The 27,472-nt window shown below is 43.3% G+C and overlaps 1 protein-coding gene across 1 annotated transcript in view; it reads right to left on the reverse strand.

Annotated features, from left to right (window-relative positions):
• The window catches only part of LOXL2 (lysyl oxidase like 2), a 97,152-nt gene that overhangs the window by 17,598 nt on the left and 52,082 nt on the right, over positions 1–27,472 (reverse strand). The window contains exons 4-8 of the mRNA XM_020780342.3: positions 23,550–23,761; positions 17,217–17,436; positions 9,511–9,694; positions 7,123–7,274; positions 4,485–4,652 (exon numbers count right to left, since the gene is read on the reverse strand). Coding sequence (XP_020636001.3) covers positions 4,485–4,652; positions 7,123–7,274; positions 9,511–9,694; positions 17,217–17,436; positions 23,550–23,761 — 936 coding nt within the window. The remainder of the gene's footprint in view (positions 1–4,484; positions 4,653–7,122; positions 7,275–9,510; positions 9,695–17,216; positions 17,437–23,549; positions 23,762–27,472) is intronic.

Consider the following 27,472-nt stretch of genomic DNA (forward strand, 5'->3'; position numbering starts at 1 on the left):
AGGCTGAGTCAACCTTGAGCCGGCTACCTGGGATTTGAACCCCAGGTCGTAAGCACAGTTTCAGCTGCAGTACAGCGTTTTAACCACTGCGCCACGAGGCTCTTTGGCCAGAATCCTATTGGGTCCTTCTGCAGACAGTGGATCTCAGAGGTAGAGATGTCCTTCCCCACTCCCCATGCAGCCCCGTGTGCCTATTATGGGATGCTCTTGCCCTCCAGCTCTTTGTGTCATTTGAAGCAATTCTTTAGAGAGGTTCTGAGCCCTTGAGAGATGACATTTAAGGGATGTGGTGACAACATGGGGAAAGATGATCCCCCATGGGCACATTTTTTTTCACTAAAGTCTAAATAGGATCTCCTGGCACAAATCTTTCCAACAGCATGTATCTTCGCAAATTCACCTTTGTTTTCCACATCACGTCCTGTAGCGACAACAAAGCAAGCCAACCTGTACTAAAAGTGACATCCTTTGTCCAGGTGATTGATTAGCAGTGCTTCTCAGACAAATGACTTTCTCAGCCATCCCTGATGATACAGGAGACTGATCCTAAAGCCTTCTGCAAGAAAGGCATGCTATGTATCACTTGGGTATGGACCCAGGGGATAATAAATGCCTTACAAGAGGGATGTCAGCTTAGGATGGACTGTTCATCTCCCACCAGGAGCATGGATCTGAAGGGAGAATGAACGCTGTGTGTCACTGCCTCCATCCAATAAAACTTTCACCAACAGCCTCCTTGATGCGCCCCTCCCATCGAGGTCAAGCTCTGTCCAACACACAGAGTTGCTGTATATTCCAATCAAGGGCGCAGCCCAAAGTGGACATAAGAGGCCTTTTCTATTCCAGCTATCAGTGGCCCCAGCCAGAGGGGGGAAATGCCCCACATCAAACAGTGCTTTCCCTGCTTATGTCAACACAGGTGAGAGATTGGAAAGGAGGGTGTTCGCCCGTCGCCATTGCCCTCAACTTTTGAACCAGAAACTGGCAGCGGCAGGAGAAAATAAACACGCGCTCTGAAGTGGCAGATTTCCAGCTACAAATTCAAAGACCGAAGGCTGCCATCTCCTCCAGCCTAGACAATTAGGGTATGTGTTTGGACCACCTTATTTCCTGGGGAAATGTCCCAGGCGTAGCCAGCATCTTTTGCAACACATCAAGGGTGGAGTCCCTGGGTATGTAGTGCTCCACTCCTAGGTATTCACACAGAACAGAACAGTAAGTTCCTCCTCAGAACAGAAACTCATTTCTCTCAGTGCTATCCAGCAGTGGAGATCTTTTAGCCCCGAAGGGCTTCAGAAAAATCTACTGGGTGAAGAAGACTCCATTTAATTCCCTTCTTCCGCCAGCAGACCAGTTCACCAGCAAGCCACCAGCTTCTGTCTCTATCTACGGTTTCCCTTTCTTTCCCCCTTAGAAACTTATGAGAAACTCTTGAGCAGCACAAAAGGAAATATTTAAATAACACAAGGTTCTGTTATCTTGGAGGACTGAACAGTAGTGACAAATTAGCAACTGCTACAGAGAAATAAGGATTTTTCTCTTCTAATAGTGTGGGGACAAGGTCTTCAGAAAATGGCATTTCAAATAAATCAAACAAAGGTTTAATAAAAACACTTTATCACAGTTGCATGATCTATGGCTTCTATAATCCTCCAGTTAGCATGGTCAGTGACCGTGCCGGTGGGCAATTCTGGGGAATGAAGTCCAAAATAATAACATCCCAGAGCAAGGCTACCTATGTATGTCTATGGGTCTAGGAAGGAAGTGATGGAATTATAATTTGTGAGTACATTGGCTGGAGAGGAGAGCTGGTGCCCATCCGTTGAAATGAAATTATGAGTGGCCGGCTGCAGCTCTTTAACTCAACAGATCTGCTTATGAGTAAGTAAACAATCCAGGAATGTTACACAGAGAGGGCAATGCCCATCTATCCCTAATTCCCATTCCAGTTATGGACTGGGTGGGTGGTACCAAGTATCTGTAGAATTTTTAAGGGAAGAGTAATCTGGCAAGTAACTGGCCTTACCCAAGGACAGAGTTCCCTTGGGTCCAACCTCATTGGGTCCAAGCTGCTCTTGACCCAGCTGTTACTTCCTGTAGGTGTTTCTTTTTGGAGGGAGGAGCTACCCCATAAGGAAGACAATAAAAACACTTTCTCACAGTGATTTAAAGCCAACATGGAAGGAACCGGAGGGTTTGAGTGCTGTCTAGCTCGGTGTTTTCCAAATTTCCCTTTAGGAGGTTACTTGCAAATTACTAGGAGTTTCTACAGACCACTTAATTGTGTGTATGTTTTCTACAGATCAAAGCACATGCTGAAACGGGTATTTTAATTTAAAAAGAAATATCCAACTCTAGTATCACAGGCAAAGCCCACACTATCTTATGGAAATCATAAGTCCTAAGAGAGGCTGTTGAGGAGGTCCACTTCCTGTGGGTTTAAAAGAGTTTATACAGTCTTGGAATGAATGAATGAATGAATGAATGAATGAATGAATGAATGAATGAATGAATGAATGAATGAATGAGGCTTGTGATGTTTGATACTCTGTTCCTGGTCAAAACAGCCGTGTACAAAAATGAACAAAAATAAACCAGTCGCAAGCAAAAATAAATCAAGTATGGATATTTCCTGCTGTTTCACAACTATTCTGCTATCCACCTGAAGAGAGCTAATGAGCCTAAGTTTGAGGAACCTCTGGCCTAGATCTATCATGACTATATAACATGTTAAAATGTTTAAGAATTTTATATCTTCTAAGAGAAGGAAAGGAGAATTTTATATCTTCTAAGAGAAGGAAAGGATACAGAGTAATAAGGAATTGCTCGCTTTCTCTTTCTCTCTCTCTCTCCTCTGCCACCATCCACAAAGGAACCAGACGATACAGACTTTTAGTATTAGATAACATTAATGGGGCCCCAGTGTGGTTTAGTAGATAGAGGAGACCTAAGTTTGAATCCCCACTCAGCCATGGAAACCGACCGGGGTGATATGGTGCCACTGGAAAAAAACACTCCTTAAATGTTTCACTTATCTTGAAAGCCTATTTGATGCCACTATAAATCACTCCCAACTTGATGGCAGATAACACAACACCATTAATGGCTCCATTCATGTTAAGAAGATGGCACAGATGCCATGGGCACGGTTCCGTGTACAGCAGGCACTGTCTTGGGTGGCCCATCAGATGTTGTCATCGCTCATGAACTGGCTATGTTGGCTCGGGCGGACAGGATTTGTCTCTCACAACATCTGGAGGACCACACATTCATCCTTGTTGCAGCAAAGAACAAACATGTTTCCTTTCTACTGGTCACCTAGACATATGGTTTGAAAAGGCGCTTCATTTGCTTAAAACTAGACCTCAGAAGGGATACTTGAGAAACAAAAATGATTCTTCAAGGGAAGATAAGATACAACCACACCTCAAAAACTATTCTTTGTGGACGACAGCTCTAGAATCCCCTTGCTGAGTAATGGCATCCAAAAAAAAAAAAGTAACTTTCGTGGAGCTCTGGGCCAATAGCTATGAATTTATTAGACATTGGCTGTCTTCAGAGCCCTTCAAGTAGCCCTTGCTATAACATCCCAAAATATACTGGAAAGCAAGTGGCTACAGAATTATTCCCCATAAATAGGTGGTTGGGCTTTGCAAGTGGGGGTGAGAACACGGTGTAAAGGGGATTTGTTCCACAATCATACCTCCTCTAAACTCCCCGGAGAAAGGGTGAGGATATGAATATGATTAATCAACATCACTTAGCTGAGCTGATGACAGGCAAACTGAAGCCAGAGGCTGAGCAAGGAAGGGACCCCAGGCTATATGACGACGAGCCTGGCCTCTCAAGAAGCCTTTGTCTACCTTGCCTTTGGCTTCGGAACGACCTTCTTCCCAACCCTACATTCACTAAAATATGGGTGGTCTGCTTCTCACACTTGGTGGAAAGTGATTTAAGGTTGAAACACCCTCCTGGGGCCATACACTTCTTCACTGGACTTCACTGACTGCTGGGAAGCGATTACGCTCTCTATTTTCTATCTTAATTTCTTAGCTTAATGCTTTTTTAAGAAGGTTCCGCAAACACTGCAAATCACATTGCTAATTTCATTCAGAAACAGTTGTCGCTTGCATGCTGGTTTATGCAAAGGCTGTTCCTTTTCCCCCCATTGTGTCGAAGGTGCTGTAAAGAAGAACTGGATGAATGCCTGAATGTTATGACCCACTGAAAGAACTTTAATTTGAACATTTCTAAATACACCTGGGGGCCAACCTACAGGTTATGTTAAATAAATAATGGGTGCTGAACACAATTTTCTTCCTCATTTCACAATAAATTCATATGGGCTTAATCTGGATCAGGACCACGATACATAGTCAGGAGAGGCTTGAAATGTCCTGCCTTAGGTGTTTCCCCTATAAATCCCCATCACCAGAGCTTAACAAGAAAAGACCAAGAAAGACCAAGCTGAAGCACCAGCATACCTGGAAAGCATGGTCGGCATAGCCAAGACCCAGCTGTCGACAAACCACCATGGCTTCCATGGTGCCCCAGTTGTTACTACAGACGGTCCCCCACTTGAGGGTCCCGTTGTACTCCCGGAGAACCTCCACTCGTCCTTCATAGGGCGTGCGGCCACCACTCAAACGTATCTGCGGAGGACAGGGAGAGAAAGGAAAGTTAAAAGTTACGGCTATGGTTGATGACAGTTTGCCCTTGTTCCAGGTATACGTCAGGAAAAGCGAGATGGATTTCAGCTGAAGCATTATTGAGAAACCCATTGCATGGTTTATGGAAAAGGTAAAAAGCTGTGGGACAGCAGAAGTCATATGGTGTAAGGCTAATTGGTGCAGTTGTTTCTATGGTTGTTGTAGGTTTTTCGGGCTGCTTGGCCGTGTTCTGGAGGTCAGGATGCTGGGCATAGAGACTGGTGAAATGTTAGGAAGAAAAACCTCCAGAACACGGCCAAACAGCCCGAAAAACCTACAACAACCATCGGATCCTGGTCATGAAAGGCTTCGAGAATGCAAATTGTTTCTATGTTTCTCAGACATAAATCCCATTGAGGTCTTTCCGAGCATGTGAAGAGCAATGAAGGGTAAGAAACACTAAGCTGGAGAAATGCACCAGTGTATCTGCAGGAGGTCAGTTCCAAGCCTCTACCCTGTGGATGCTGAAAAACGTGGATTACAACAAACCCTCTTACAATAACAAATACTATACACAGCATGGCCTCTCACTCCTTCTAGTGTCCAGTTCTGATACCTTCATCTTTAGAAATATGTGTTTCTAGGATTTTTTTTTCTTTTACTATTTTAAATATTTCAGACCATGGAAAAGTGAGTCAGTAGATACTGATCCACAGGTAAGGGGGTCCTACCGTAAAACAGTTAATTTCCTAGTGGTGTAATAAAGATATTACTCTTGCTAGAATTTTGTTCCTATTGATGGATCACAGAACTGCTGTTTTTTTTTTTTAACATTGGGGAAAGGGAGCCACGTAACAAGGGCAGTCCCTTTTAGGTCAGCTTATTACAGATGTGTGTTCCCCAGTTGGCTTGTACATTGTTTGCTACAACAAACATCATTGTGTAACAGTGCTGTTCTTCCAAACGGCCTGGAAACAATTCACATAATTCAATGACCACTGGTTCTTAAAAGACCAAATGACAGATGATGTTCGTGCAGCCTAGCCATCCCCTACTTGGTGCCAACAGCTGTATGTGGAGCTTGGAGAATTTAAAACTGTAGAGTACAACTATCACGATATCTCCCAGCCAGTATGGACAGTTGTAACGTCTCTGAACTCCCTTTAAGATGCAGTTCTCGTGTAACTGTCATCCAGAAGCTCAGCAGTCATTATGAAACCAAACAGTTGAAGATTGGCTAAGATGTTTATCAAAGAAAGTTTCATTTTTAGGGTCTAAAAGAACACAGCTGTTGAAGTGAATGGAATCCGTGGAGTCCGGCCAAATGACTGGGATACAAATCTTGTGAATTCAGTAGACGTTGCCAAAAGAGATCCCGAGCCAGCATTGGAAAATTACCTCAGTTTGAAAGCTGAGGAAAATCTCTTCCTATCCTCACTAAAATCCTATACATATTCAAAAACAAAAAATCTGCTACTTTCTGCTGAACCTCAGATGGGAATCACCCTTCAGCCATAGCTTTGCTCTGACCACTGCTCCAAATGGCTTGGCATCTGGCTATCTAAAGGACCACCTTTCTTGCTACAAGCCTGTCTGGATCTTCAGATCCTCGGGAGAAGCTGGAAAACATAAGAGAATCAAAACAGATCCCCAGTACAGGTGTTCAAGTGATCTGTACCATGGGGACAGGAGCAGATAGATAGCTGGAGGTTTATCTTCTCTAGCCTGCTAATTAGTTTATGTGTAGATTGGCACTCTTAGGCTTCTTTCCTTCCTCCTTCCTCCTCTGAGGTAATGCTCTTCTAATTAAGAGACAGGTAAATTTACATAGTTTCTTCCTAGCTGATACTAGCTAGAGATGTCTACACACAGGTTTAGGAATATTTTATCCTTTTCTATTGACAAACGGACCTCCTATGACAGTATAGTAAACAGTAAGTCCTTGTTTTTGCCTAGTCTTAATCTCCATAGTGCTTTTCCTTCTCAGTAGCTCTGCTGTAGGCCAGTTCACATTGTTGGTAAATATCAAACAACAACAAAAACCATCATCATCATCATCTTTGTACTGCAGATCTGGAAGGGACCCTGTGGATCATTAAGTGCAGCCCCTGTCAAGGAGGCACAAGGGGGAATTGAGCGGATTTGAACTCACAGACTCTGGCCTAAACCACTGAGCTAACCATCAGTTCAATTCTTATGATAAACCAAATTCCATAAATGACGCAGAGAGATTGCACAGCAACAAGTATGTCTGGAAGCATCCGTGCTATCCCAATCCTACAAGATCTGATTATAGAAACCATGAGACTCCTTAGTTTCCTTGGTGGTCCAGGGAACTAAACCAAAATAAGTGCTACGACCGAGAGATGCAGAACCCTCTCACTGTTCAGGAGGATTGGGATGTACAGAAAACAATACCATGAAATCTGAAAAAAAAGGCTCTTTGTTTCTAGGCAAAGAACTTCCTCCTCACCTGGTTGTGAAAACCCATGGCTGGAATGTTACATCTCACAGAAGCATCTTCTTCGTGGGTGCAACGCGTCACCTGGGTGCTGAATTTGCAGTCTGTGATGGACTTTTCATAACCTGCACAGTCGACTTCATTGAGATGAATGGGGCCCATACCTTGAAGTGTGTGGGGGGGGGGGAGGGAGAGAAATACACACATTCTCATCTGTGCACAATAAGGGAGATTTTGCATAACATCTACTACAATTCTGGACCTGTTGAACCCCAGGAATTAAAAAAAAGAATCCAAGTTTCAAACCAGGCGGTCTGATCTAGAATTAAAATACCCAGGTTTTTTGCAAGCACTTTTTATGAAACTTGATTTTTTTTTTTTAAACTACTTGGGAAATTATTTCCAGTAGCTGTTTTTCTCTAATAAAGGAAGATGCCAGAAATAAAACAATAGCCAATGTTCCACATCTCCATCATTTTAAATGTCAGGGAAGACATGGAAGCAAAACAGATATTAACAAGCCCTTTTTGGCAATTTTGGTGCAGTGGGAACCTGCAGTTGATTTGACTTCAACTTTTCAGTGGCAAAAGATTTTTTCAAGTAAAAAAAACAACAACTAGGCCATCTTAAATACAGGCGGGTTAGCTAAGGATTGTTTTGTCCTTTGCAAATATGTAAAAAGATTTCCCAGGATGTAGTGATTCTTAGAAAAAGATTGTGGCAAATTTTAGCACTAAAATTCTATTTTAGCTGAAAAATGGGCCGTGTTTCCCATTTTAATACAGAAGAACAATGGTCTAAAAGTTGGAATTATTAAAGCCCACATTATTTTTCTGCTGTCACTTAATGTGTGTTTGCTTGGAGATAAAACCCACTGAGTTTAAGTAGGTGTGCACAGATGTGCAGACCTGGTTCGCAAGGTGAGACAGGTCTTCATAAGCAATAGCATTGATGAGTTGGGTTTTCCCCAGTTGGGAGACAATTCCATGAAGGAAAGGCTCACTGGCAACTTTTGGCCATCTATCAGAGCCATCATCCTCAGAAGTTGTAGGAATGGTGTAGGAAATGCTCACACAGCAAGGAAACCCACTGTGCTCTATCCCTTTCCAAGCATTGTTGAGAGAACAAAAGGGAATGACTCCATGCATGTTGCTGGAAGTCCCTTCAAGGAAGACTGAGAGACAGCTATGATAGGTAACACATAAAACATCAGCAACCTGCACTCCCTCACTCTGTGAGCCTGTTATGAATAATGCAGAAATTCTATCCAGAATTTGAGGCCAGGGGTGGGGGGAATTCTGTTCCCTGCAAACTTCCAGAGTCTCCCAGACAGCATAGCCAATGACTAAGCTGACTGGGAGATGTAGTCTTAAAAATATAACTTCCCCAAGCTTTGGCCCTCTCCAGATTGACCAAAAGAAGCCTCTTCCCATAGTGAAGCCAGGAAAATAATCTTTTGAGGTGTCATTTCCTGATCATTTTAAATGTAATTTTTGACTACCGGGACAAATATAAAGTGTGGGCACCTTGCCCTTAGCTGGACACGCTTTACTCAGTTTTTTTTTTAAATATATAGTCGGAAAAGGAAGCTCAAAGCACTGAAGCAGCTACTTAAAGAGTTTCCAAATCCTGGCTGTGTAATGTGGCAGCCCGCTCTAGCTCGTCACGTTGCAGTCAAAACTTTTTCATGTGATGCCGGCGCTCCTGACGCTAGAATAACTGCAATTAAACACACATCAGAGCACTCGGCTTGTCATTTGGTTGGCGAGCTCACATTTCCAAGATTCCAGACAGTTGCAGCTGTGCCTCATAGTTGTCATTCCTTCCCATAAACCACATTGGTTTGGTGGCACTTCGCTGTTTTGGCTTTGGCAGAAGACTTCCTTTGCTTGCTGCAGGGTCTCGGGACCCTGCAGAAAAGACCTTGGGGGTCATCTAAAGCAGTGACTCCCAAAACCTAGGGTTCTGGGTGTTCTTAGACTACAACTCCCAGAAATCCCAGCCAGCGCAGCTAGAGGTGAAGGCTTCTGGGAGTTTTAATCCAAGAGCATCCAGGGACCCCAAGGTTGGGAACCACTGATCTACATGTTTGGAGATTGTCATTAAGCAGATTCGTCGTAATGCAGGGCAATTGTAAAGCGAGGCACCACTGTATTTATTCATTCATTTAGTTACTTGTTTGTTTAATTTATATCCCACCTCTCTTCCAATGAGCTCCAAGTGGTGCACATGTTTTTCCTCCTCCTCACTTTACTCTTAGTGCAAAAGGCAATATGCTCCTTTTTAAAAACCAAAGATGGCAGGGATTGTACACGCCACGTACGCAGGCGCTTGGCTGTTGAGCTCTTCGCCGCCATCTCTTACCCACTCCAGCTGGGGTTCCATTTTAAGCAGGCTTACCTTGCCCCAATCTGGCACCCACAATCGCCTCCTTGGCACTTCCGAAGCCCAGCTCCCGGCAGACTACGCTGGCTGAAACGAGGTTCCACTGGTCATCGCAAATTGTCCCCCACTCTCCATTCATCAGCACTTCGACGCGCCCTTCTCCGGTCTTAGCTCCACCCTTTAACCTAACCAGTGGTTGCTGAAAGAGAAAGATCCATGGGAGAGAAAGCCTTATTCTCAGGAACGTGACTATCAGAGGTCACAAACTGACATTCCAAGCCCAATCCAGAGGGGACGCTTATTGCTGTAAAAGTACCTGGTTTGTTACTGATTGTTTCAGAGTATTTCTCCCCACACATCAATACAAACAGCAACAAATCCTTGCCTTCTCAAAGGATTTTTTGCAGCTGTTGAATTTCTTCCAGGTTTTGTTGTGGTGGGAGACCAAGTTAATGCTAAATTCTGCCCCCAATAACAAATTCCAAAATGAAGGAGGCTCCGTTTTTTCAACAGCTACAAAAAAAAAAAGAGGTGAGAATGCAAGGATTTGTTAATACGAACTTGCTTTGTTTCTTCTTCCCTGATGCATCTAAAGAACATCACAGTAGGAAGCTTTTATTAGAACACCACCAGGTTCAAGGGAAAAAACAAAACTCCGGAAACTAAACTGCAAGAGGAGTGTCAATTTCAAACGTATGTCAAAGATTCTGGAAAGAGAAGCCTTTTCGGAGATGTTTACCAATTTAAATATGGAAGCAAATCTTCACAATCCCAGCCTGGTCTTTGATCAACCATGACTCACTAGGCTGGCAATTTTGCCCCGTCTGGAGGAATCTGCACAGCAATGACAGTTCCTACTGAAAACTGGGTTTTAAAATCTACTCAGTTAGTTTTGTGAAGTTTTTCCATATGGCCAAAATAAAATACAATGAAATGAAATAATATAAAATAAAATAAAAGGTAGAATGCAGAAATGACTTGGGGATGATGGTGGTGGTGGAGAAAGAAAATGAAGTGGTATATGAACCTAGGACAAAATCCACACGTCTGGTGTCCAGAATGAGGCAGTTTCTGGTAACATTTGGCAAAGGGCGGGTGTATGGAGGTCACTTGCAAGTTTAAATTTTTAAGATTGTTGGTGGGTTAAAATAAAGTGCTCCCCTTGCCCCTTGTTTTAGGGGAGAATTACACATGCTTCTCACAGGTTTTGGGAAAATCTGTTTTCGGCCATGGGGTATGAATTCCTATCCCAGTGTTAAATCACCAGGAATCAGAAATTATCTACTATAATAGATCTTGAGCTGCCTGTTGTCTCCTCCTGTCTTAAAGGAATTAAGCTAACTTTTCCGTGGACAAGAAAAGTGGTTTCTGCACCCCTCTGTGTGACTAGCAGAAGCTGGCAACTTTACACAATCTGAGCACGCTTATGTAGCCTTTCTCAGGGCATGGGGGGGTGTATCCACTCAAAAGGAGTTGCGCCTAATGAGCTTTAAAAGCCTCCGGATCCCACCAAGATCAACTTTAACACGGGCCATAGGAAATATTTTAAATAAACTGAAAACAGGTTGTCATCCAAGGACATGATGTACATACTTTCCCATAAGGTTAGGGAAAGCAAAAAATGCCTAGGAAAATATTACAGATTGAACGATTCTCCGTACTGGGATAAATACACTCTCTTTATGATTTGCATGGTAACAGCCTGTCCTGGGAACGAGATCCTGAAAAGTTTAGTCTGTGGTTGAATCCAGAAAGGGATTTTAAAAACAACAACACTTGTTCTTATTGAACTCTGGAGTTTTGACAGTATGTTCAAGAACCAAAATGACACCAGCATTGTCTCTGATCATACGTACATGCATAACATTGTGAAAGTCTTGTAGATGTGATATATATTCAATAGCTGGATATTAAGAAGGGTTCTTTAGTGGTCTGTGACCTGGACTGTGAAACCCCCTTTTTGCTTCATGCAATTGTACTGGGCAATGTTAAAGCACCATCAGAATTAAAAGGAGCGCCCTCAGAGCCAAAGAATGCCTTGTCCAATCTGGTGTCCTCCAGAGGTGCTGTACTACAATCCCCATTATCCCGAGCCCTAATGAGATAGCAGGATAATAGGAGTCGTGGCACACCAGATCTAGAGGGCACCAGATTGCAGAAGGCTGCTCTATAATAGGATGTGGGTTATATGGCATCAAATTACTTCTGAGTTACAGCACCCCTAATGTGGTTTTTGAAGCATGCAAGCTGTTCATTTATTTGTCCATGGCCAGTGGAGATTTGCACCCAGATCTCCTAAATCCTCACCTGATACACTATCCACTACTCCACCCTGGCACACAGAACAGGATTCCATAGGTCAAATATAGTGAAACCTTTATCTTAGAGATGTGGCTATTGACCACATGACTTACTATCCTCTAGCGTTTGCAAAAAATGAATTAATTAGAAGTAACTTTTCCTTTTTTTTATAACTAGTTGTTTCCAACTCTGAGTGATCACTGAAGCATTGCCAAGAAATAGGACAAAACAAGCAGAGGACAAAAGAAGATGCAGGTTTCTATTAAATTTATACGTGTTAATTTCTACACAGGTGCAAGCAGAGACAGAGTGATTACAATTTAAATGGAAAACCCAACACAGAACTCCATAGTGTGTGACCAGCTGCCATGGGTGTCTACTTGGTCACCTATTGGTGAGCAACTACCCAGCCTCTGTGCCACCTTCTTCTTGTTATCTTTAAACCTGACTTAGACCAGAGAGATCTTTAAACTGAGGACAAGCAGAGGAGCACCCTCTGCAAAACAGGCAAAAAAATTTCAAACCTCTTTGTCATCAGCCAGCCTCAATTGATCTCTGGCCTCTGCAAGGACTGTCCTTGTGACAATGCAAACTGCAAGAGGGCAGGCGACATGGAAAGGTTGCTGCTGACCCATGTACCAGAGCTATGACGCATGTCCTATCAATGGCTGGATGAATGAACATTGCATGAAGTATGAATGGCCAGAGACTTAAGGGAGAATATACAGTGTTGAAACTCTGGAGACACACTCCGTAAACAAGACAGGGGTTAGCTCTAGGGCAGACAGACCCCACACATCTATCAGCTTCAGATACATGGTGTGCTTCTTCTTTGGAGCACTAAGGAGTAGAAAGAGGGGTGGATGACCTGCCCATATGGCTATTATACTACTAATGGATAAATGTGCACTATATAGACCAACAGACTTTTCATATCTATAGCCATCACAGTCCAGTTCTTTTCCCTTCCGCTTTTACGTCCAAATCCAGAGTATACACACAAAAACTCAAAGATGCCTGTAATTCCTCCCAATCCAGCTTTGATCCTAACAAGCAATTATAGGGAGGCTGGCCAACAACCAATTCCTTCCCTCATTTCATCTGGCTCCATACTGTCTACCAAGGGGTTTGATCCTTTTAAAATAGTTCTATACTCATTGTTTTTAGCTTTAAATACGGTCTCTTAATGACGTAGGTTGCCTGGATCCTCTTTAAAGAGAAAGGTGGGCTATAAATGCATGCATGGATGGATGGATGGATGGATGGATGGATGGATGGATGGATGGATGGATGGATGGATGGATGGATGGATGGATGGATGGATGGATGGATGGATGGATGGATGAATGAATGAATGAATGAATGAATGAGTGAGTGAGTAGTCGGTCAGATCATCACTGTAGCACTCCGCAGGCTGAATGTCATTACTGTAGCTATTGACATCGTGACATCAGAAAGGCAGATCTCTCTGATGGGCCAGGGTGTGGACTCACCTCCCTGTATAGCCATCTCTACACAAGAATTGGAGGTTGTTCATGACTTTGTGTATTTTGGCTCAATAATTTCTCCCTGGATAAACGCATTGGCAAAGCAGCTACCATGTTCTCTAGACTCACAAAGAGAGTATGGCTCAATAAGAAGCTGACAGCATATACCAAGATCCAGATCTATAGAGCCTGTGTCCTGAGCACACTCCTGTACTGCAGTGAGTCCTGAACCCTTTTTGCACAGCAGGAGAGGAAGCCGAACACGTTCCATATGCATTGTGGGGCTGAGCAAGGAAGGGCTGGGGGACAAATCTTCTTCTGGACCAGCTGGTGGCAGGAACAGATCCAAAGGGAATCCAGGCAAATGGGCTCAGCAACAAGGTAAAACCCAACTAGCAAGGTAACATGGCAACTCTGAACACACACTTGCTCTGTGCATATGTCCGTGTGTGTCACTTTTTGGCAGCTGGACAGGCAGCCAAATACATCTAGCAGCTGCAACATTTACTGCCATTCCCACATCTTAGTTACAAAACATGACACACAGGAGATTTTTCAAGGCTCTGTGCAGCTCCCGGGGTACAGGGAAACCCATCACTGGACTCACTGTGGAAATTCTTCCAAGCTCTGCTCTGTTGCTAGCAGGCCTTGGTCAACAAGAAGGCCTGTGAGTTTCAACACTGCTGTTCCACTTGCACCGGATGGTGAGAGGTGCCAGTCACTAGTTCTGACCGCCCCCCCCTTCTCAACACTCAACTTGGTTACGTCAACCCACCCCTTGATCTCCTGTTTTGCCCCTGGGATCTCAGAGGACGGATTGCTGCTGATTTGACAAACGAAGGCAAGTCTGCATGCAGCCTAAACAGTTTAGTTCTCATGCTGTGATTTACATCTCTGCTACTAGGGGTGCAATCGCATGAGGGAAGAGATTCCAGGGTTCTGGTGCAATCTGTTTCCTGAAATCACATGACAGGTTGGGAAACATTCTTCCGCCTGACCCTGATCCATGCCAGAAAGGTCCAGCTGTAGGACTTCCACTTTCAAGGGCTAGGTTGGAGCGATTCCCCGGCAGAGATCTCTCCCTGCAAAGTGACCCTTTCTGGTGCTACTGGGCGAGACGGCACCCAAAGATAACAAGTCAGAAATGACAGCGTAGGGCACTTTTCAAACGGTGTGTGGAGATGCCTTCCCCAGGAAGGGCTGGCATTCATCACCCCTTCACAAATTGACTCCAGGCTCATCAGCAGCATCACAGATTCATTTCAATTAAAAACAACAAAGCCCTCTCTGCTTGTACTGGATGTTCCTTTGGAGGATTTATCGGTTAGAATAACTGTTATGTAAAGCAAAGGGATCCTGATGAATGGTTGTCCGTGTAACATTTACATAACGAGAATAACAGAGGGCTTGAGAGAAAAGGAGCAGTGAGTTCAGCCCAGCCTGCCAGATAAGGAGTCAATTGGCCTTGAACAAAACAACTTAGAACAAGAATGTGGCAAAGGTTTTTGCCAAGAGCCTCGGCCATTTCAAGCAATAAATTAAAGCTTGTGCAGTCCTTAGCCAAAAAAACATCCTCAGTCAAAATAGGAGGGAGGCTGTAAAAGAGGCCCTGCACAATAGGAACGTCAGCATCATCGGTCCAGTAAACATACTGCACCAGGCAATGGAAGTTGGAGACAGAGGCAACCTTTTAAGAGTGATAGGTGTCTTGGGTTAAAAACAATGTTGTGTCTCTCAAACAAACATAACTTATTTGTATTTTGCTGTGACGAACTCTGGAAAAGCATGAGTTGCGGGCTTTTTTTGGCCAGGATGATGCAATGTGGCAAGAGGGCAAGGAAGAAAGCTGATTGGGTTGGGTTGGGTTGGGTTGGCCAGTGCCAGTAACCTCACCAACACTCCTTGTCCCTCAATTTTTACAAAGGTTTTTAAAGAGTTTGTGATTCTCTTAGGAGACATAAGCAGAAAGATATGTTACCTTATTATTAAAGATAGAATAAAAATTGCATGCCATCAAGTCAATTTGTAGTGACCCCTTTCCAGTTTTTTTCCCCTAGGTATACAGCACTCAAGAGGTAGTTTACCATTCCCTTTTTCTTGTGCTGCTCTGGGTCTCTGCAGGATGCCCAAGGCTGCACAAGCTGACTCTTCTGCTGGGAGGAGCAGTGTGGATCGCTCAATGGTTTAGATACCTGGCTGTGGAGCTAGAGATTGGGGGTTTGATTCCCCACTTGTGCCTCCTTGACAGGGGCTGGACTCAATGATCCATAAGGTCCCTTCCCACTCTGCAGTTCTAAGATTATAACCTGTGGCTCTACAGCCAGATACTTAACTCACTGAGTTATCTATTCCCTTAACTTTATTTTCCTTACTTTCTCTCTCCTGCTGTAAACATATGTGTGTGTTTGTAGCTTGGAGCATGATAAGAGTTTAGGAAAGTAACTTTTTTTGGATCTTAGAAAACATGTACCAAACTGCGCACGAGTGTCTATGCTTGGGAAAAAAAATACAAACCAGAATCTTGCAACATGAGATGGAACGCTGTCCGGACAAGTGCTCTTGGGATTCTGAGGAATGCAATGAAAATGGCGCTTGAGGAGTTTCACATCCTTGGAAAAGATAGTTCTGAGTTTGGAAAATTCAATTTTTTGAGAGAGAGAGGGAATACAATTCCCAGAATCCTTCGGCCTTTGCCCATGTTGGCTAGCAGAGTCAGGATTTGCAGTTTAAAAAAAAAAGCAAATTTAATTTTTGCACAGGAGGAATAAAAATGAGAGCTGCTTCAGTGGTAAATATAATATTATGCATGTGTGAAAAGATCAGTTGGGTACAGAATCCACCCAAGGCTACTGCTAAGAACACGATGATGCGTAGTCCTGCTGAGCGCCTTGTCCCCTCTCTGGATCCCTTCCATCCTATGTATGTACACAGCTGTGGAAATTATTCCTAATTATGCACAGGGAACTCATGATTAGTCACAATGAGTCATATTAGGATACCCACAGACTATCATGGCTACACCTAAAAAAACCCACTAGGGTATTTTATCTTAACAAGATCCAACTCGCAACATGCAAACTCTTCATCATGTTCGTTTAGAAAGAAATAGGGATAAACAGTAAGTAGACAAAGCTATCCTCTGCCATTTCCATCCAGATCAATTTTAATTACTTTTTCAAGGACAACTGCCTATTTTATAGTATGGGTAACAAGAATAAGTATGAGGCTCCCCAAGACACCAGTTTTTCCTCAGCCTCTCCTTTTGCTTGCCAAGAAAGATCATGAATCGGTTCCCTTAGAAGGCACCAGAAACAACGAGTCATCCTTTAAATAGGTCACAGTGGCCCTTGCACTCCTTAATACCACCAAATATCATTTTTTTAAAAAATCCTAGACTTTTCCAGGTTTTGTTTTTGGCATGTTGGGTGCACTTTGTGCAAAACTGTCATTTGTGCCTCTGTGAAGCTACAGTCTCATCGTTTAGCAAGCCCGCCTCAGTAAAGGGCAAAATCTGGTGTAACTGGAGAACTACATCCAACACCCTGGGATCGTTGATTTAAGTATAGTAAATAAAGGAGAAGCCCACAGAACTTTGAATCCTTGCCTCCAGTCTAATCTAATGAGAATCAGAGAAGATGATGAGGACAAATCATAGATGGAGGACACATCAGATTAGGAGGTGATTGTGAGGCAGGGTCAACTTCCACAGCTATCTTGAAGTACCATAAAAATCACACAGAACTTGGAAAAGACCCCTTTAAGCATTTTTAAAAAATCTTAAATTAACGAAGGAAGGAAGGAAGGAAGGAAGGAAGGAAGGAAGGAAGGAAGGAAGGAAGGAAGGAAAAGTTTAGGAACTACAATTTGCAAAAAGGAACTTTTTCAATCTCTGCTTCATCAGCAGAAAATACTCAGGAGTTTTCTCTCTCTCACCTCGGCCCGGAAAGCTTTGTTGAAACCACTATGGCTTCCAGGGGCAAAGGCGCGCCCAGGACTACAGCTCACCACTGCGGGCATCCCGTTCTCACACGTAACGTTCCTGCCCACCGTGCTGATGCGATCACCCAGTTTGCAACTGGAAAGGTGTGCTTCAGTCCCACTGCAGGCCACGGAATACGCCCAATACCGCTGCTTTCTTCTGCTGGCCGTCATTCTAGAAAGAAGGAGGGTGCGGAATGGAATGAGGCGTTAGATAAAGAAAACATAAGAAAATATTAGGTAAAGAAAAATATAAATCGATCCAATTCATCTGAAGCAGCTGTTTGCTCAGAGAGGGACCCAAATTTTTTGTATGCTATTGATATTCAGGTCAGGTGGATTCTTACCGCCAAATAATAATCCAGATTAATTGTCTGGGATATGAAGAAAGTCGAGGAGAAATCTTTTCAGACCTTTGGTATCAGGATCATGGTTTAGCCTCTTGGGTGACATATTTATTTCTACTTGGTTTGCCAATGGACCAGCATAGGAATGGAAAAATAAAAGCAAAGCAAAGCAAAGCAAAGCGTGCTGCTTATATACCGCCCCATAGCACTTCAAGCACTCTCTGGGTGGTTTACAATTTTATTATGCAGGCTACACATTGCCCCCCCCCCCCAGCGAGCTGAGTACTCATTTTACCGACCTCGGAAGGATGGAAGGCTGAGTCAACCTTGAGCTGGCTACCTGGGATTTGAACCCCAGGTCGTGAGCACAGTTTTGGCTGCAGTACAGTGGTTTAACCACTGCGCCACGAGGCTCCTGCTAAATACTTGCTAAATTCTCCTTTCTTATCCATTTTAAGCTGTCCTGACAAGATTACAATTATTATTTCAAGCTGAGAGCAAAATAAACATTTCTGCCCCCGAAAGCCTCCGTATTTGTATACAAAATATTTCGTTACCTTTCCCTTTGAGTAGCAATGAACATACACGTACATAGAGTAAGCTCAGAAGGACTTGATTCCTAACAAAGATGTGAACAACCTACCTAGTACTTTGAATTTTTAAATAAAGTAGCAACCAGCAACTGAATGAAGTGAGAACACTGTGCAGAATTTGCACAAAATATCATTCTCCTCTTTGACAGAACTATGTCAGGAAACTCCTCACCACATTAGTTTGACCTTGATCCCAAGTGAGTGAAATTAAAATAAATGCATGGTTTTCCCCTATTTATTCCAGCATCCTCATTCTGTGCATTCCTCTAACATCAGTTTTTAAAGTGCTATTTAAAAGACGCCTGCTTCTTGGGAGGAAAGCAATGACAAACCTAGACAGCATCTTAAAAAGCAGAGACATCGCCTTGCCAACAAAACTCTGCAGAGTCAAAGCTATGGTTTTTCCAGTAGCGATGTATGGAAGTGAGAGCTGGACCATAAAGAAGGATGACCGCCGAAGAATAGATGCTTTTGAATTGTGGTGCTGGAGGAGGCTCTTGAGAGTCCCCTGGACTGCAAGAAGAAACCTAACCATTCTGAAGGAAATCGACCCTGTGTGCTCACTGGAAGGACAGATCCTGAAGCTGAGGCTCCAATCCTTTGGCCATCTCATGAGAAGAGAAGACTCCCTGGAAAAGACCCTGATGTTGGGAAAGGGTGAAGGCAGGAGGAGAAGGGGACGACAGAGGACGAGATGGCTGGACAGGTTCATCGAAGCCACCAACATGAATTTGACCCAACTTTGGGAGGCAGTGGAAGACAGGAGGGCCTGGCGTGCTCTGGTCCATGGGGTCATGAAGCGTCGGACACGACTTAATGACTAAACAACAACAAATATACAGCTTCCTTTTTCACTAAAATATATAACATTCAGGGTAGGGAACAAGAGAATTCATGTGTTTTATAAGCACATATATAATACAGATAACTTTGGGCTGATTTCTTTATCCTGCCTTGAAAAATTCCTTCCAAATGTACAGTGACCCTTTCACCTATCCATATGTTTCTTGGATTATCTTCGATCTGCAGCAACAAAACATCTACTTGAGGTTGTTTGAATCTTTCAGGAGTTGACATGTGGAAAGTACCGACCACACTACATGAAACTGAGTGGTTACAAAAGAAAGCAGATGACTAAGTGAGTAGAGCTGACATCATACTAAAAAAATTCCCATACAATTTTCAGCCTAAGTTGATTTTGGTAGCTAGAGATATATAAAAGCCTTGCACTCAATTCAAAATGAGGGTCTGATCTCAAATACCTGTGGTATGAATGACACCCAGTTCATGGATAGAATCGAAGAGTTTTACAGTGCTGTGCTAGATGGCAGTGAATAAACTCCCCTTGCCTTTGCAATAAAGAAATATTTAAAAAGGGTGATCTCCTTGTGTCATTTATCATAGAGTCATAGAAAAGTGAAGCTGGAAGGGGTCTACCAGGCCATCAGGTCCAACCCCCTGCTCAATGCAGCAATACATAATGTGGAATAATGTTGCATGTAAATCAGGATTATCTGGCAAGATGGTCAGACCTGAATCCTTGCATCTGATTTCGGAGAAAATGCTGATCTCCTAGGCATTCTAGCTCAAGAGATTCTCAGTGACAAATTCATGGAGGTGGATCTAGTAGTGGTTCTTAGCCACTATTATCACTGAAAGGTGTTGGATATAAGCAGAAGCTGGTGCTTTGAAAAAATGGGGAAAAGAGTTGAAAAAAAGATGCTTTATCTCATGATAGAAAAAGATAAGGTTACATGCATGCAAGAGATACATCAGGATCGAAATGGAGGCGATGAAAGCCCAGGCTATGTTAACTTTTAATTACATTGCCCAATTATGTTAGAAAATGCCAAACTTAATGGGTCATATAACACACTGGTACCAAGCGATAGTCTCTTTTCAGCAATGCTTTTCTTACAATCCTGGAATGAGTTCGCAAAAGACGTGGTTGAGTTCAGCCAGAAAAATGGGGCAAGCTAGGCAGCTCGCAAGAGTTTTTCCAAGTTTGTCTTTCCTTTAACATAAAACGGCACTGTCAAACACAGAAACTAAATTACATTCCGGAATGAGAGTCTGGCGGCACGAAAGACGATGAACGAAGTTGTTTTCTTTAGGGAAGGAGCCATCTGTGAATCATTTCACCTCCCACCGTTTGAGAGGCAGCAGCCTCACATGGCTTACCTCAGCACGTAAAAGCTGCGGTTAGATTCGGGAATGAAAACTCTTGGGTCTGCGGCCACGGGAGGCCAGGGCGGTGGGGAAGGGGAGCGCTCCTTTTAATTAATCCCCTGTCCGCAGGAATACAGAGCCGGCTTATTGGAACAGAAACCCTATCTGGAAAATGGTTATCCAAATCAGGAACCACAGTGTGAATACAACGTCCCACCCTTGGGGAAAGGGGTATTTATTGGAAACATAAGTGAGGCCAGAGAAATGAAAAGCACGCAAGCCGAGCTACAAGGTCACGTGTAAAAAGGACTGAATCCAAGTGACCAGGGAGAAAGTCAGTGGGATCTTTGTTTTTCCTTTAAGGAGACACGTGCTTACTCTTCTGGGAAGGACATTTCTCTCTAAAGCAGCGGTTGTAATAAGGAGCATCCTGTGGCAAGAGGGAGACACCGAATGACCTCGGGATTGGGAAACCCAACACAGGGAAATGTCTAAATTCTTTCGCCTGCCTTGCAAACGGCATCAGCAGCTTTAATTCAGCCCTGAGGGAAATCTGTATCCCTAGGGAAAAGGTTTTCAAGCTTTTCTGCCTTCAGAAAGGTCTTCTCTACATCAGCCAAAGAAACCCCCTGCAAAAGGGCATATCCTACCATTAGACAGAGTGAAGTCATAGTCTGAGGGCCAAACTAAATGTTATGGACAATCTATATACACTACAGACAACTTGTGCTGGAAGATTATCGGAGGAGGAAGTTTTTATATCTCTTGAAAGTTTGAAAGTTTGTTTGCTGTGTCCTCTGAGGCTAGAATCAGATTACTTTGGTAAGTTTGCTCCCTTGGTCACGAAGGTCTACCTGAGCGGAGTCTCTGAAACATTAATGGGCTTCCAGATTCCAATGATGGGGTGGTCTACTCTGCATAGGTTGGTCTTCAGACGGCATGATTTACTGTATGAAACAACAGCAACGGCTAACTATTTAATCTATTATTATTGGAGATTTATTGTCAGGGAAAGGAAGAGGTGCTCGTGGGAGATTTTTGTCTCACGTGCCACAATAATTTTGCTGCTAAACCTTAGGCAATAATATGACTTGGGTTGACTGCCATGAGTCCATCGTATATTGTAGAAGACTATGCATCATGTGCTGTTCACGCATGGAGTTTCACATGGGGCCTCTTCCTGTTGCGCTATAGGAACTGAAAGGCTGGCAAATAGCCAAAAGTAGAGATGGGGGTATTTGTATCATATGCATCCTTCAGTCTCGAGAGACTATGCTATCGTGCTCTACATGGAGGTCTTGGAACAGCGTCTAGTGTGGCTGAGAAGGCCAATTCAAGAGTGACAATCCCTTCCACACTTAGTACAAATACAATCTGTACCCCATCTAGCTCCCTGATTTTGGTATACGAATACGAATACCCCCATCTCTTCACAAAACTATTCCATGGCAGTACACTTCAGAGGAAGACAAGTAAGGGTGGGCAGACGCTTCTTGAGGGAAGTGTTTCAATTGTGAAATTAGCTACTCCAAGAGTTTGGGATGACCACTAACTTGGTCAGTTTTAAAATTCATGGACAAATTAATGGATGGCGGAGCTATCCATGCTTATTTGGAATGGGATTTTCAGAATTCAAGAACTCCCAGTCTCGTAATTCGGTGGGAACCCCCGTGCCAAATTATGGGACGGGGAAGCCTCACACAGGGAGGAGGTAGAGCAGACCCTGTCACCCTTGTGCCATTCCCATACCGTTGGTTCAACCCCCACGAAAAGGGCCCCATGGCCTTGTGGGACTTATGAGGATTGCCTGCAACTCACAGAGGTACATGCAAGAAGGCGTTCTGGTGGAGGTTGCGTCTACACTCTCTATATGGAGGCAACTCCCATTGGAACATGTTCCTCCACGCACCTTTGCAAGCTGCAGGGAATCCTAAATGGTTTAAAGTGCTGTGGGAACAGTCTGACTCCTGTTGGTTTGAGGGCTCCCAGGCACATAATTCAGCCATGGAGGGGTCCTATCAAATTACTGGAATCTTTGAATTTCAAACATTTCATCCCTAATGTTAATTGGTCAAGGGTCACATACACACTTTCTAGTACTAGAACTAAGTGAGACAAGCCTTACGTTGCAGGGATGGCAAGGAAAATGTACAGCGAATATTAAGAGACACTTCTAGTTGAAGAGCAGGTGGCCAAATCTAAGTTGACATAGCTGAAAACCAACTAAATGAGGGGGGGCATGGAAGGAGCCTTCCCGATCAGTGACAAAGTATTGCAAGCACACTCAGATGTCCCCTGCAACAACATGCAGCCAGCCACTCCTTCCAGATGTGTAAAGTATTTTAAATTGTGCAGCGCTATGATACAAATAAATGAATACAAATCATGTCTGGTCAACATCACAAAGAGCAAACTCTCATGATCCCCTCTTTTTCCTTGCAATGCACCCAGCTGAGAAACAGATTGTGGGTTTGAAAGATCCCCAAACATGGAGATAATTAACATAAACATGTCATCTTTCAGCCTCATGCACAGAGCCAAACACCAGGCCACTTGGAATCAAGATTCCTCAGATTCTCCAGCCGTTAGGCTGGCTGGAGAATCCTGGGAGTTATAGTTAAAACAGTAGCTTTTCCAAATCTGTTATGGGCCTGGAAAAAGCAGAGCAAAGTGGCATTGAAAAATTGTAATACACAAATTTTCGTTGCTGTTGTTTCTCCGCCGATTTCCTGTGAACGAACCATATGAAACGGTGCCAGTGGAATTCTGCAACAAGAATCATGAAAAACAAGCTCTATGGGAGCCAGGAGAACAAGGATTGAAATGACAAACATTGCTCCTTTGGCCCTCCAGCAGCCTCTCTCCTTTCCCAAGGGTTGCTCCACGGATCGTGGTCTTAGGACAGGAAAAACAATACAGTTTCTCAACATAAGCTGCTCGGCAGCTGCCTGGGGGTTGCTGGTTGTATTATAAACTCTTGTGGAAATTAAAGGAAGACATGAATCATTGTAGTCCCTGATGGGATTGGCAACCTTGACGTAATGGGATTGTTTCTCTTCCCACTCCTCCATTTTATATCCCCTGCAGTATGTACGTTTGTATGTTTGAAAAACCTGGCCCGCCTCTCTACCTTCAAGGAATCAAGAGCATCACAAAATCCTTTTAAAGCGCTCCCTTACTTGTAAACTCTGGCGTTGTATTTCTTTTCGCCTGGAAACCCAAACATGCCACAGATGACGCGGGAGTTTTTGGCGGTCCAGTTCTTGTCACAGATCTGCTTCCAGACCCCTCCTTCTTTTACCTCCACGTAACCCTCCGTGACGGGGATGCGCTTCCGGAAGGCAGCGAGGATGGGGCGCAGTCGGACGTCTTCCACTTGGATGTTCATATTCTAGAAAGAGGGAGTTGGAGAGCAGATGTGAGTTTGCTGTTTACCACTGGCTGCAACAAAGAGATGAAACAAGTGCAGGATAGATTACTTGATGCATTTGTTATGTAGACTCCCCCCCCCCCCAATGAGCAGAAAATGCATCAGTATGATCAACAAAGACAAAACTCATCAGCCTGGAACCAAATAATAATCTGTGTAAGATTACTAGATTTCAAGAAACCTTTCTCCATAGATGTGTTACTCTAAATCCCATTATCCCCAGCTTGGGGGGGTCACAATAGCTGGGGATTATGGGCATTCTAATCCAACACTTCTATAGGGCACCAGACAGCTGATTAAGAGAGAATTTAGCATTTGCCACACTAGGGGGCGTTGCTCCTACAAGACAGCCACGCCTCCATTGTGGAAATCTTGAGGTCATTTTCAGAACACGGACTCTTAATATTAACCAATGCATGTCATGCAATTCAAAATATGGTGGCAATTCTAGGCCTACCTACTTGAAAGACAGCTCTGTCTAAATCTTTTGGATTTACCACTGAGAAAATAGTGCTAGGATGGTTGCTTTAATGTGAACTAGGGCATTATTTCTCTTCCTGAAATCTAACCTGTGGGACAAACTTCTTCCATGGTGAAATGTACTTCGTCCCTTCTGTCCCTCCCTTGAGTTTTTCTGGATGCTGCCCCTGCAGTTGGACCGTAGGGACAAATGTCCGAGAGTGAGCGGAGGAGAGCTAGGTTAGCCTTCATGTGGCACTTTTGATTCTCATCACTGCACCGATTTCAGCTAAGAAACCTGAGCCGCTGCAATTTGCCTACGGCTATCAGAGTGAATCCTTGCCTGAACTGAAGATTAAACGGGATAATAAACCCCTATTAGATCTGTGTAAATCAGAAGAAGACACAGATGAACATATAAATAAAATGATGCTGGCTGAAAGTTTGTTTTTGCCCTCATGATTGTGAAGAAAAGAAAATACGGGTTTATTTAATGCAGTGGAGAAGGAATTAACTTGTGACCCTCCAGAAACGGCGAAATTATGAATCTCAGAACTTCGCTGTTTGACTTTTCTGGTCAAACTGGAGCTTTTCTGGAGCATCTGGGAAGTTCAGTCACATTGGGAGGGCCTCGGTTTCCCCACAGGAGTCATCTTCTCAGTTCTTACTTCTCAAGAGTCTTAATGCCTCCCAGGGGAATAGCCTGGGTTGCCTCTTCAACTAAAGAAAGGGGGTCAAAGTCACAAAAGGACAGTGGCTTCTGCCTTTGGAGACCATATAAAAACACTCAGGGACATTAGCCCAAACAGATTCAGGCCCCAAGAAGACTTGAGAGAAATCACTTTTAAGCTGCAGCCGCTAAAAGTTGCTGCAGACCTGGGGGGAGTGGGGGCTGGCTCAGGCAGCCAGGAAAGAAACAAGCTGTTCGGTATTTATATAAAACTTTCAAAAGACCTTGTTTCCCTTTACAGTACTAAGAAATCTGGACACAGAGCTTCTGTCATGACATCATAGCCATTCCTTTCCCCATCATAAATGCAACATAACTAAAAGGGGAAAAGGTAGCAAGCATAGTATAGCTATTGTTTTTTAAAATCTACTGTTAGAATTCAGGTTTTTTTCCCCAAAGCCGAAAACAGTCTACAACGACAGTTCACAGGTAGAATTACAGCTGGTGACAGGTTTCAAAATCCTTTCCCCCCCCTTTTTTTTTGGTTCCCAGAATCCGTCTTCCCAACAAGATTTGTTTAACCCATGCTGTGTGAGATGGTATTGCTTGCTTTATGGCTTGAATGCCACACATTTGTAAAGCAAGTACAGGAAATTTAAGTTCCGTGGATCACAATTGGTCTAGATAAATCTTTGTGTGGTCCCTGGATTCCCCAGGCGAGAAACTCAAGAAGAACGGCTTTCCATGGAAACATGAAGTTGCCAGTCTTCATTATTACACACACACCAAACTGTTGTGTTTTTTGTGTTTTTTTAAAAAAACTAGAACTGATTGGAAACCATTAAGCAAATAACAGAACAACTCCCATTTCATGACTTTCATACTAGGGGTCTGTAGTCTAGCAAAATTCCAAGCTAACCATAAAATCAGTAGGTGGCCGTGAATAAGTTACAACTTAGCTCTTTTTGCTTCTCATTTGTGAAAGAGGAATTTAAACAACTGACTTCCCCCAAAGACTGGCAGGATGAATAAAATAGGATTATGGAAGAGAAGGAGCCCACTCTCTTTAATAATGAAAGCATGCTAAGGAAATGATTGCATCCATAAATTCTAAGACATGATGTACCGTATTTTTTGCACCATAAGACGCACTTTTTTCTCACAAAACAGGGGGGTGGAAAGTCTGTGTGTCTTATGGAGGGAAGAAAACAGATTATATTTTCCTGTTTTCTTCTCCTAAAAAATTGGTGCGTCTTATGGAAAGGTGCGTCTTATGGAGCAAAAAATACGGTATTTGTGACTTGCCTGGAAAAATCAATGCTGCAGAACAAGACATCTGAAGTTCACTACTGAAGATGTTTGTGAACACCTAGACCAGTGGTCCCCAAACTTGGGTCCTTTTAAGGGGAAAGGTGGGGGTCAAAATATTTTAAAGAAATAAATTGTATAATGATAAGCACCTTTGGCCATCCACCAAAGCTCTTGTGTATTTCATTAATATATTGATCATCCTGCAAATGGCACAAGGAGAAAAGCACAACACTTCCTCTAAGTAGGGCTTTGAGTCAAGCATTTCTGGCCATTGTTCTGTGTTGGATCCATTGGGCTCTACTGCTGCTCTAGCTGAAGAACTCTGCAACATATAGGTGGTTCAAAGAGTTTGAATATTCACTGCAGTGTGGAAAACGGGACTTGACACAGCACATTCTGCCCCCTTTCCCAACAACTTATGGGCTGTTGTTGTTTTTTTTACTGCTCCAGCGTTTTCTCACAGGGTGTTTCCACTGGTCAAGTGATCATCTTTGAAATTTCCAACATGTGTCTCAGTCTCTCCATGTCAGTTTTTCTGGCACGTGCAGGCAACAAATGAAAACTAAAGAAAACAGGGAGTTTTGCCCACAATAAGCTTATTTCCATGCAAAGGGATCGTGTGAGATTTGCCTAACATTTCGTGCCATGTGTTCGCTAGAGTGATGCACACTGCCCTACTTTTTCCCCCCACAAGGAGTTCTGTAAATAAAAGACATCAGCCCTCCTAAATATTAAGGTCATGAGATTCACATGTTTTTCTATGAGAATTCTGGCATAAACACTGGCATTAAAATGCAACCACTCTGAAATGACTCTTGCTTGTCTCCTTTCTTCTTCCATGGCACATTTTTTGTGTAGCTGACCTTGGAAAACCAAGTGAGAAATACAAAGAGATGCAAGATAGAAAATGCAAGGTCCCTACATCCCAAAATGCATCAATTCACTTAGCAGCGATAATCTGACTCTAATTTAGGACTCTTGAATCTAAAGAATAAACCTGATTCCCTTCAAACTGCATTGTTGGTGAAACTACTACAGCAAATACTTCTAAGTCTTCTTCAATGACACTTGCAATATTAATTAAAACAATCCTCTTTGCAAATTGTAACCATTTAATTTTTTTCAGCACAGCTGAGCAACTGTTGAATAAATATCCCTTAATTAGTCATATTTTTTACTGCTTTCCCCTGATTATTATTATTTATTTATTTCTGGTACTGTGGAGAACAAAG

The sequence above is a fragment of the Pogona vitticeps genome, chromosome 8 (genome assembly GCF_051106095.1).
Source record: "Pogona vitticeps strain Pit_001003342236 chromosome 8, PviZW2.1, whole genome shotgun sequence".
In the NCBI taxonomy this organism is placed as follows: Eukaryota; Metazoa; Chordata; class Lepidosauria; order Squamata; family Agamidae; genus Pogona; species Pogona vitticeps.